Source organism: Pinus tabuliformis, chromosome Q (genome assembly GCF_031772625.1).
Source record: "Pinus tabuliformis cultivar Carrire ecotype Pingquan chromosome Q, CPIR1, whole genome shotgun sequence".
NCBI classification, from domain to species: Eukaryota; Viridiplantae; Streptophyta; class Pinopsida; order Pinales; family Pinaceae; genus Pinus; species Pinus tabuliformis.
In genome coordinates this window covers 314,938,580-314,950,923 of record NC_142296.1, presented here as the reverse complement: position 1 = coordinate 314,950,923, position 12,344 = coordinate 314,938,580, and the positions used below count along the sequence as shown (strand labels likewise).

General features: G+C 36.5%; 1 protein-coding gene and 1 non-coding gene across 2 annotated transcripts; both read right to left on the bottom strand.

Moving 5' to 3' along the window:
• Nucleotides 1-5,569: 5,569 nt before the first annotated feature.
• On the bottom strand, nt 5,570-9,183 carry LOC149219465 (putative 12-oxophytodienoate reductase 11). The gene is made up of 2 exons (XM_089386830.1): nt 8,900-9,183; nt 5,570-5,855 (listed from the first exon to the last, which is right to left on the bottom strand). Exons 1-2 carry the CDS (start codon nt 9,181-9,183, stop codon nt 5,570-5,572), a joined length of 570 nt encoding a protein of 189 aa, XP_089242956.1.
• A 249-nt stretch (nt 9,184-9,432) lies between these two features.
• Nucleotides 9,433-9,504, bottom strand: TRNAW-CCA (transfer RNA tryptophan (anticodon CCA)). The gene has a single exon. It is a non-coding gene; the product is annotated as a tRNA-Trp (tRNA).
• Between the last annotated feature and the right edge of the window lie 2,840 nt (nt 9,505-12,344).

The following is a 12,344-nucleotide window of genomic DNA, read 5'->3' as shown; positions in this document are numbered from 1 at the left end:
AATCTCAAACAAAAGGGTTCAATAATGGAGCACATTGAGGAGTTCCAAAAATTGAACATAAGGGGAAAAAATATTCCAGAGGAGCATAGGATTGATGTGTTCATAGTTACTTTAAAGGATAATATCCAACATGATGTTCGCCTTTGGGGACCTGATTCATTAGAGAAGACATTCAGGTTAGCAAAAAAAATGGAAAGCAAAATTATGGCAACCAAGAAACATACCACTCACAACTATAAAGATGGAAGTGTTGTTGCCCCTAGTCTTCCACAACCTATAAGATTGACACCACGACAATTGGAAGAAAAAATAGCAAAAGGGCTTTGTTACAGTTGTGATAGCAAATACACTAAAGGTCATAAGTGTGCTGAGAAGAAATTATTCTACATAGATTGTGAAGAGGAAGAAGAAAAGGAGCAAGAAAGGTCAAAAGAAGAGGATATACTCCAGAAACAAAGCCTAGATAAAGAAGAAATGAATCCGACCATATCTTGTAATGCATTGGCGGGAATTACCACTCCTCAAACCATCAAGATAGAAGGACAAATCAAGAAGAAAAAGGTAATAGTGTTGATTGATTCAGGAAGTACCCACAATTTTATTCATTGTAAGGTAGCAAAAGAATTGAATTGCTTCTTATATCCAGCACCAGAGTGTCAAGTGATGGTTGCAAATGGAGGAACAATAAATTGCTCTGGAAAGTGCCATAATATCAAGCTATCCATGGGAGAATATGTATTGACTAGCCCAATTCTTTCCATTCCAATGGGAGGTGCTGATGTTGTACTAGGAGTCCAATGGCTACAATCCTTGGGTACAATAGCTTTTAATTTTCAAGAACTTTTCATGAAATTTTCTATGGAAGGAAAGGAAGTTGAATTAAGGGGTATTGCAGGGAAACCAGGAAAGATAATCAGCTCTAATGGTATGACAAAGCTTCTAAAAAAGGAACAAAGAGGTGTAATTGCACAATTATGTTCGCTAGATTTTTCCACATTGAAATCATCTATTTCTCCAGATCTCCAAAAAGTCTTGGACAATCATTCCAAGGTATTTGAGACTCCCAAAGGTCTCCCACCTATTCATGATCATGATCATGCTATTCATCTGATTCCAGGAAGTGTTCCTCCAAACATCAGGCCGTACAGATATCCCTATGCCCAAAAGAGTGAAATTGAACATATGGTTGCAGAAATGCTAGAGGCTGGTATAATTCAACCGAGTCAAAGTTCTTTCTCTGCTCCAGTAGTATTGGTGCACAAGAAGGATGGATCATGGCACATGTGTCCGGATTATAGGGAGCTCAACAAGCTCACTATTAAAGATAAGTTTCCCATTCCTGTCATTAATGAATTGCATGGATCAATTTACTTCACCAAGTTGGATCTTCGTTCAGGATATCATCAAATCAGAATGAAGATTGAAGACATTCCGAAAACAGCATTTAGAACTCATGAGGGTCATTATGAATTTTTGGTCATGCCTTTTGGCCTTACCAATGCACCTTCAACATTTCAAGGTTTGATGAATTCCATTTTCAAACCATTCCTTAGAAAATTTGTGTTAGTATTTTTTGATGATATACTAATCTACAGCAAGTCTTGGAAGGATCATGTTGAACATGTTGACAGGGTGCTACAACTATTGGAAGAGAAAAATTATATGCAAAAAGATCCAAATGTTTCTTTGGAGTACAAGAGGTGGAATATCTGGGTCATATTGTATCTCATGAAGGAGTTAAGGTAGACCCTAGCAAAATTAAAGCCATTAAGGAATGGAAAATCCCCACATCCATAAAGCATCTGCGAGGATTTCTCTAGTTGACACGGTATTATCGCAAGTTTGTTAAGAATTATGGAAGAATAGCAGCACCTCTAACAACATTATTGAAGAAAGATGCATTTTCATGGACTCCAGAAGCAACAAAGGCCTTCGAACATCTTAAAGAGGCAATGTGCCAAGCACTGGTCTTAGCTACACCAGACTTCACAAAAACCTTTATTGTGGAATGTGATGCTTCAAGAAATGGAATTGGTGTTGTTTTAATGCAAGATGAAAGACCCATTGCTTTTGAAAGTCGTCCAATCAAGGGAAAGTTTTTACACAGCTATTTATGAGAAGGAAATGTTGGCAATACTCCATGCACTTAAGAAATGGCGACCCTACCTAATGGGAAGACACTTCAAGGTAAAAACGGATCATGATAGCCTTAAATACTTTTTAGAACAAAGATTATCCTCTGAAGAGCAACAAAAGTGGGTCACAAAGATGTTGGGTTATGACTTTGAAATCATCTACAAAAAAGGGAAGCAAAATGTGGTGGCAGATGCACTCTCAAGAAAGGATGAGGATGTGGAAGCATTGTTGTGCGCCATTTCTATTATCCAACCAGATTGGATAAACGAAGCAAGGGAGGAATGGAAGAATGACGAAGAAGTGTGGGCACTTATTCGAAAGTTACAACAAGATTCCAGTACGTCTGATACATTTAGCTGGCAAAATGATTCGTTATGGTACAAAGATCGCTTATACCTCTGTAAGAATTCCCAGCTAAAACAAAAGATTCTTATGGAATTGCACACTTCTCCCTTAGGAGGGCACTCAGGATTTTTAAAAACTTACCACAGGGTTAAGAAGGAATTTTTTTGGGATGGCCTTAAATCAGATATTCAAAAGTTTGTGGCGGAATGTTTGGTTTGCCAACAAAATAAAGTTGAAACAATTAAGACACCGGGTCTATTACAACCTTTATCCATTCCAAGCCAACGTTGGGAGGAGGTTTCAATGGATTTTATCACAGGTTTACCCAAGTCTGAGGGAAAGAGTGTCATCATGGTGGTAGTTGACAGACTTACCAAGTATGCACACTTTTGTGCATTATCACATCCATTTAAAGCCAGTACAGTTTCTACTGCATTTATGGAAACAATTCAAAAGCTACATGGAAACCCAAAGATTATTGTAAGTGACAGAGATCCCATTTTCACTGGAAATTTTTGGACAAAATTATTTTCTTGTCTTGGTACTCAGTTAGCTCATAGCTCATCTTATCATCCTCAATCTGATGGGCAAACTGAGATAGTAAACAAATGTTTGGAAGGATATCTTCGTTGCTTTGTATCTGATAAACAGACACAATGGGTCAAATGGTTGCCTCTGGCTGAATGGTGGTATAACACTTCCTTCCATACAGCAACAAAAATGACCCCATTTATGGCACTTTATGGATATCAGCCACCATCCATCACATCATATTTAAGAGAAAATTCTAAGGTTCAAACAGTGGAACATCACATCAAACATCAACAACAAGTCCTCCAACTCTTAAAGGATAACCTTGTGTTGGCACAAAATAGAATGAAACAACAGGTAGATCAACATCGCAGCGAAAGAAGTTTTGATGTAGGTGATTGGGTATTCCTACGGCTACAACCATATAAGCAAATGTCCCTCAAGCAAGCTAAGAAGGATAATAAATTATCACCAAAGTATTATGGTTCGTACAAGGTGTTGCAAAAGATTGGTACTATGGCATACAAATTGGAGCCTCCTGCAGCTTCTCGATTGCACCTAGTTTTCCATGTTTCATGTTTAAAGAAGGTTATAGGCGACAAGCTCCCAGTTCAAACAATATTGCCAGAACTTGACGAGGAAGGAAAAATTATATTGGAACCAGAAGCAGTCACAGAAACAAGAACTCGACAGTTACGAAATCGATCAATTTCGGAGTATCTTATCAAGTGGAAGAACTTATCCGCTGAAAATTCCACATGGGAGAATGAGAATTTTATATAGAAGCATCCATAACTACTCAAGCGTTGAGGACAACACTTTTTTGAAGGAGGGGCATGTTGGGTCCCTATAATACTAGTGATTACCCCATTACTATTGTAGTTGTATCCCTTATTAATATTGTTGTGCCCCTATTGTCCCCATATTGTTATTACTGTGCCCCATAGAATCCCTCTATTGTTATTTTTGTGGCTTTATATTATTATTGTTAGGTCGGTTGGGTTATATTGTGACTCCTTAAACTCCTATATATAGAAAGGAGGTTTTGTCATTTGAATCATCCAAGAATTGCTCATTTGTGTAATGTAAAGGAGGTTGCCCCCTCGAAGAGGCTGAATTCTAAGGCGTTGATCTCTCTTTTCTGTCTTTTTGTGAGCTGGTTTCATAACACATTTTGTGTCTCTTGTGTCCTTATTGTTTATGCTTTGGTAGTTGTTTGATGAAGAAGAACACTATAATAACCTAAGTTAAGAGAAGAACCTAATCTAAAGAAGTAAAAAGCATTCACAAGTAGTTATCTTATAAAAAAAACATCTCATTCTTATATTCATAATTAAATTTGTGCCCAAAAAAATTGAAACCCAAAAGATTTAGATATAAATGATGTAAAGGATATTTACTATTGGATCTCCTCTATAGTTAATGTTTTTTTAAAAGCCATTATATTAACGAGTATAAATTATATTAATCCGTACAAATTGTTTAATTTTACATGAAAAACTTTTTAAATTAAGTAATCCATATTTTTATGTTGAAAATCTTTTCCCTTATTATTTGCTCATTTTTACACTTACTCTCTTATTTCATTTATATTTTAAGCGCAATTCTCACTCATTTGTGGCAAACTTTGCTCATTAATACTCCCTCAGATCGAAAATCCGAGAATTTTATTTTCCCATCCTCAGCAATAATAATTAAATCACTGAGAATTTTGATCTTTAATTCACTGAGAATTTTATTTTTCCATCCTAAGCAATAATAATTAAATCACTGAGAATTTTGATCTTTAATTCACTGAGAATTTTATTTTCCGAGTCTATTGTATTTAATTCACTGCCTATGGCTTCATTCGAAATTTTAACAAATGTAGTTATATCATACTTTGTTTGCCAACATAGAAAATTATTCTCACTCTGGTCAAAAATTTCCCTCTCAGATCCAAAACAATAAATTTTTATTCACTGTGTGGATTCATTAGAAGTTTTAACAAATGTAGTTCTACCCTACCTTGTTCACCAACATAGCAAATTATTCTTGCCCTGGTCAAAAATTTCCCTTAGTACCTAAATAGACCTCAATAAAATCAGTTAAACATTTTCCTCTTACACAAATACAATGTGGGATTCATGCGTTTTCTGATTTTCCTCTTACACATACAATCTGGGATTCATGCTTTTTTCTAGGCTCGGCTTATTTTTTATTCTTTGAAACACTTTTCAGGTTGTTTCAAACCTGCTTGTTTCTTTTTCTTTTTGTCATATTAAAATGAAGTAATCTATAATGCAACTTTTTGGAGATTCCAATCATCCAAAAAATGCATTATTCCGACCATCCACCCCTCCGCTACTCCGTCACCTCCGTCTCCCTCATGGCGCAAGAACACTCCTCCGTTACGTCCGTCCCCAGACGCCAGCTCCCAGCGTTAACTTCACCCGGTCACCACACCAACTCCCAACATTAACTTCACCCTATCACGTTGTCAACTCCACTAATACATCAACCGGGCCAACTCCATTTAAATTTTTCTCTGCGGCGCTGCATCCCCTTCATTTCCATCTTATCTATTATAACCACTTGGAACCAAGAATGATCCCTTGAATTCCTTCCTCATTAGAAACAGACTCTTCTTTGTTGCAACAGATTCAATTGAATTTACCAGCCTGGGTTCTACATAGTGGGCATACAGGATGTTGTATTTATTCAACGCCTCGTCCATGTATAGCCCAAGTGCCTCAGGATCTGAATCGCTGGATTCTGAAAAATTTGTAAATGGTGAGAGTCGTATTCCCACTCGCTCTGCTCCAATTTCATCTACCACTGCTTCAACAACCTCCAAAGGAAACCTGCACAAAATGTGTTAATGAAAACGTGTTTACGCTGAGAAGATCCCACTAACAATCCATAGCCACACAGTCACCCATCTAAACAAGCAGAAAATTGCTTGGCTTTCTTGGCTTAAACGTCATGCTCTGCTCCAATTTCATCTACCACTGCTTCAACAACCTCCAAAGGAAACCTGCACAAAATGTGTTAATGAAAACGTGTTTACGCTGAGAAGATCCCACTAACAATCCATAGCCACACAGTCACCCATCTAAACAAGCAGAAAATTGCTTGGCTTTCTTGGCTTAAACGTCATGCTCTCTCGAAGCCTAGAAAACCCATTTTTGGTTCTTCAATTTTATATAAGATATCTAAAAAAATTGTAGCTTTTTTCTATTTAGAAAGATAGACAAGCTAACAAATCTCACTGTAAGCATTCAGCTGGGCTCTGTAAATTCCAATCTATAGATTTAATATCGTTTATGTATTAAAATTTTCCAAAAACAGAAAAAAATATCCAGTAATTATCAATAATACAAGCCAAAAGCCAAAAAGTACTTAAAATAGCTACAACGTTAAACTTGAATCTATAGGATAATGAAAACGATTAGAATAAAAGGAAAGCAATTTATAGTTATTTAAAAGATCCAGTGTTTAGAAGGATTGATGTACCAGTTTTTTAATATTTTTTTTACAGTTTTGGACGTTTAAAAATCTGGATAAACTCTTTCTCATTTTAGTTTAAATTGTTTTTTAATCAGTTTTTACTGTTTGGACGTTTAAAAAGCTGGATAAACTCTTCCTTACTTTATTTTAAAGTGTCAACCACAGAAACTCTTCCTCACTTTAGTTTAAAGCGTCACCCACAGAAGAAAATCTTCATCACTTTAGTTTAAAGTGTCACCCACAGAAGTAACAAAACTATTCCATATCTTTCACCTTGCATCTCTGGTTATAATAAAAATTATGCTAACAGAACTTATACTTTCTTGCTCCTCTCCTTTTATGATAAATGTATTCCAAAAGAGGTGATACTTGGTGCAGTGAAATTATACCAAAAAATTGTCCCAAATTAAATGACATTGCTTCTCTCACTGAAATAAAATTTACCCAAATAAGGTGACCTTGCTTCTCTAGGTGCAATAAATTTTATTCCAAATAAGTGAATTTGAGATCACATCCATGAAAAATTGTTAGTGTTTAGCTTACATTTTCATCACGTTCATATACAATGTGAAGGGAAGCCATTTTAGTTGAAGGCAGCCAAATCTTATCTTGCCCTTGCGGCTTTGAGAAGAAGTAAAATAAGGTGAATAAAATCAGAGGAATGGCTTAACTTATTAATTGCTTCACCCATAACAAATAAATGGAAAATCAGAGGAATGGCTTAACTTATTAATTCCTTCACCAATAACAAATAACAGGAAAATCAGAGGAATGGCTTAACTTATTAATTGCTTCACCAATAACAAATAAATGGTTGATCGATTCATTGCACAAATTCAACTAAATTACTTTTTCATGAAACAATTGAACTAGAGACTTTGCATTTCCAGTTTCTTTAAACTTAACAGTTCAAGTATATAACTTGTGGGTTGCAATGAGAAGATATCTAACAGCAGAAAATAAGGTGAACAAAATCAGAAGAAGGGCTTAAATTATTAATTGCTTCACCAATAATAAATAAATGGTCGATTCATTCATTGCATGAATCAAGCTCATTTTTTTCCATGAAACAGTTGAACCAGAAACTTTTCATTTCCAGTTTCTTTAAACTTAACAATTCAGGTATAACTTGTGGGTTGTAATGAGAAGATATCTGACACCCAAAATTGGATCTAAACTTTATAGCGAGTTACTCCCACCAGGAGTCTCCTATAAAATCACCTTAACAAGTGACAAACTCCTTTTGTTAGTTGAATTTAAATAACTATAAATGGCTTTCCTTTTATTCTAATCGTTTTCATTATCCTATAGATTCAAGTTTAACGTTGTAGCTATTTTAAGTACTTTTTGGCTTTTGCCTTGTATTATTGATAATAACTGGATATTTTTTTCTGTTTTTGGAAAATTTAATTACATAAACGATATTAAATCTATAGATTGGAATTTATAGAGCCCAGCTGAATGCTTACAGTGAGATGTGTTAGCTTGTCTATCTTTCTAAATAGAAAAAAGCTACAATTTTTTTAGATATCTTATATAAAATTGAAGAACCAAAAATGGGTTTTCTAGGCTTCGAGAGAGCATGACGTTTAGCCAAGAAAGCCAAGCAATTTTCTGCTTGTTTAGATGGGTGACTGTGTGGCTATGGATTGTTAGTGGGATCTTCTCAGCGTAAACACATTTTCATTAACACATTTTGTGCAGGTTTCCTTTGGAGGTTGTTGAAGCAGTGGTAGATGAAATTGGAGCAGAGCGAGTGGGAATACGACTCTCACCATTTACAAATTTTTCAGAATCCAGCGATTCAGATCCTGAGGGACTTGGGCTATACATGGACGAGGCGTTGAATAAATACAACATCCTGTATGCCCACTATGTAGAACCCAGGCTGGTAAATTCAATTGAATCTGTTGCAACAAAGAAGAGTCTGTTTCTAATGAGGAAGGAATTCAAGGGATCATTCTTGGTTCCAAGTGGCTATAATAAATAAGATGGAAATGAAGCAATTGTGGCCAGAGTCGAAGGGGATGCAGCGCCGCAGAGAAAAATTCAAATGGAGTTGGCGCGGTTGATGTATTAGTGGAGTTGACACCATGATAGGGTGAAGTTAATGTTGGGAGTTGGTGCGGTGACCGGGTGAAGTTAATGCTGGGAGCTGGCGTCTGGGGACGCAGACGGAGGTAACGGAGGAGTGTTCTTGCGCCATGACGGAGACGGAGGTGACGGAGTAGCGGAGGGGTGGATGGCCGGAATAATGCACTTTTTGGATCACTGGAATCTCCAAAAAATCGCATTATAGACTATTCTTAGTAAAATTAATATATTACACTCCGTATTAAGTTCAAGCTCCAACTAATCCACCAAAATTAATGAACATAATCATAATGGAGTAGTCTACCTAGGCGGAGGAATGGCCCGGTTTCCGGTGCCACCCGTAAAAACCTCCGGCTCCAGCTGCCGCCAATTCCTCCGCCCAGCTCCGCCACCCTCCTCGAGCTCCGCCCAGCTCGATTCCGTGAACTTCCAAAAATTAACAAACAGGGATCCGTGGCGCAATGGTAGCACGTCTGACTCCAGATCAGAAGGTTGTTTTCTCCATCGAATTGACCTGGCCGTAAAAACACCAACCCTACACTGACAAGTACTCTGAATTAATAACCAGACTGGGCAGTAAAAAGCCATTTGCAAGATCAATTGGGGATGGGTATGGTGGAAATGCGGAGATTCTCAATTCCACCATCTGGTCCCCCAGTGTTCATGGCCTGCAAAGAAGAAGGCCATAGTAACCACCACAGCAGCAAGCCCAGAGGATGGGCTGTTTTTACCATGGGTGATTAGCAGTTACCAGTTGATGGATTTTTCAAGGAAATTGGCTCTGGTTGTCCTGTCTGCAATCCTCATCTGGGCGAAAAATAAACGAACTCGCAAAATTGAACCCGACGTGAATCGAACACGCAACCTTCTGATCTGGAGTCAGACGCGCTACCATTGCGCCACGGATCCCTGTTTGTTAATCTTTGGAAGTTCACGGAATCGAGCTGGGCGGAGCTCGCGGCGGCGTTGGGCGGAGCTCGAGGAGGGTGGCGGAGCTGGGCGGAGGAATTGGCGGCGGCCGGAGCTGGAGGTTTTTCCGGGCAGCACCGGAAACCGGGCCATTTCTCCGCCTAAGTAGACTACTCCACCTGCCTCGCCATCAATATTTTGGTCTTTCTCACGGATTTGTACTATAAGATGAAAAAGGGCATAATAGCTCCAAATAAATAAATAGTCTTGTGGCACTATGTGATTAATAAATAATATTTTAATTTATATGAGGTAATGGAGAGAAATAATTATTATAATTATAATAAATTTGTGTAGAACCATTATTATTATAATTATAATAACTTAACATCGTTAAAGAGTAATATAACAATCTTTTAATTTATTTATTTTCAATACCATCTTTGTTTACCAAAGAAAAATGAACTCTCGTGACAGCAGGGATATTCTCCCCGGATTCAAATGATTGCTTAGGTCTTATCTTTTTAACCAGAGTTTTATGTGAAAGCAAGTTCAAAGTATAACCAGTTCAGCGTTGAATAACGTTATCAGATGTTTGTTACTATATGGAAGGTCATGGAGTGAAGCAAGTTAATAATTTTGAGCTGTCTTTTGAGAAGAGAGCATTTCTAAATGCTTACAAGCAGCCATCCATAGCAAGGCAAACAAAACTAGAGTTCTTTCTTGGATCAACAAAATTAATCCATCGAGCGAATGAGGCTAGGGGGCTTGATCCTAATTATGAATTGCAATTACTTCAGTGTTCTCTCTCCTAAGGCTTGGTCTCTTGATTCTACACATTTCAATTCTGAATTCTCTAATTTTTTGTTCTCTTTCATTTTCGAACTTGATAGGATTTTGGGCTTTTCTCCCCTCAATACAATCACATTTCAATTTTGAATTCCCTAATTTTTGGTTCTCTTTTGTTTTCGAGCTTCATAGAATTTTGGGCTTTTCTCCCCTCGATGGGCTTATCATTTTGGTTGGTATGTTTCTGCTTTAGTCTTGGGCTTATCAATTTTGGGTAGTATGTTTCTGCTTTAGTCTCACCCCCTTTTCTCCTGTGTATTTATTCTCTCCTACCCCCCACAGGGCTTCACCTCAGCTCAGAGAGCAATATCTGATGTGCAAGAAGGCAATCTGAGAGGTACATTCCTGACACACACATGGACCTAACAATCTCAGAGGTACATTCCTGACAGGCACATGGACCTAGAGACTAAAGACTACATGGATTCCTCTACATTAGACTCTAATAGAGAGTCTAAGCGGTCTGGCCTAGAGGACACCCCAAGCGAAATGAAAAGCTACAAAGCACCGCCTCATAGCAACCGTTTAATTTTTACTAGTTTTTCTAATTTCAGTGAATTTTTGTTTTCTATATAGCACTCTATGCAGTTTTTGTATTATCAGACCTTGAAATTATGAACAATTACAAAAAAAATTGTTTATGCTACTAGTCTGGTTCATATTTTTTATCATTCTATAAATATTCCAATTTATACACTTTTCTATTTTCATTTAAATCTTCTTTCACTCTTTATACACTTTACTTTCTATTAAACCTTCTTTCTACTCTTTATACACTTCACTGTTTTTAACAAGAAAATTTGATTCAAGTCTCACCTAATTGTTTAATGTTTTGTGCTGAATGACCATTTTAAGCCACAGCACTATCTTGGACATGCCTTATTCCAATATAAAAAAATGGATTCCACGGCCCAAATTCAAAAAGTTTGAACTAAATAACATAAATAAAAATTCATCCATTGATATGAAGTCTCACTTAATTGTTTATTTGTTTAATGTTTTGTGCTGAATGACCATTTTAAGCCACAGCACTATCTTGGACCTACCTTATTACAATATAAAAAAATGGATTCCGCGGCCCAAATTCAAAAATTTTGAACTAAATAACATAAATAAATTCATCCTTCATAGGATAGTATAATGGATCTCAGTTTGGACACTTCAAAATTCAAACTGGTTATCTCAAATGTGTTTAAAATGTATGAGATATCTCATGAATATCGAGTCACTTTTCAAAATGATTCATTCACAAAGTGGATCATGAACTTCTGCTTAAGTGGCAATTTTGCACCCTTTTAATGTTGGTTGATGCTTAATTTTAGTTCGTGGCCTAAATCTTTGGTAAAAAAATCTTCATTGTACATATAATGAATTTCTAGTTTCAAAAATTCATTCACAAAGTGGATCATGAACGAACTTTTACTTAACTGGCAATTTTGCACCCTTTTAATGTTGGTTGATGCTTAATTTTAGTGCTTATGGCCTGATTCTTTTGTAAAAATGCCTTCATTATACATGAATGTTCAAAAAATTCATAGTTTTTTTTCCTATGGAATATACATATTATAGTCCAAAAAGGAACTGCACAGGACCTTGCAGCGTTGAGAAACGGTTAACAAAAAGTGGCGTAGAAGGGCCCTCAAAATACTGATAACACCAACATAATGAATTTATAGTTAGTAAAAAGGAACCATTTTTTAAATAATAATTAGTGAAATGCAACCGTTTTTAAAGGAAAACAAAAAGAAAGAAAAATATTCCATCTAAAAAAGATCACCCTTGGTTCGAAATGACAAGAAACCAAATGACAAAGGCAATTTCTTGATGTATGCTTTTCTTATCACCAGTTTATTGGAATACTTACAAAGAACACCTTATTATAAAGACCTGAAATAAAAGTGGATCATGAACTTCTGCTGAAGTGGCAATTTCGCACCCTTTTAATGTTGGTTGATGCTTAATTTTAGTTCGTGTCCTAAATAGTTGGTAAA

Bases quoted from the DNA above. Each gene is read 5' to 3' on its own strand.
- LOC149219465 (XM_089386830.1), bottom strand. From the start codon at position 9,183: ATGGCTTTTTACTGCCCAGTCTGGTTATTAATTCAGAGTACTTGTCAG. The intron at 5,856-8,899 runs GTAGACTACTCC...CATTTTGTGCAG, and splicing joins CGGGCCATTCCTCCGCCTAG to GTTTCCTTTGGAGGTTGTTG.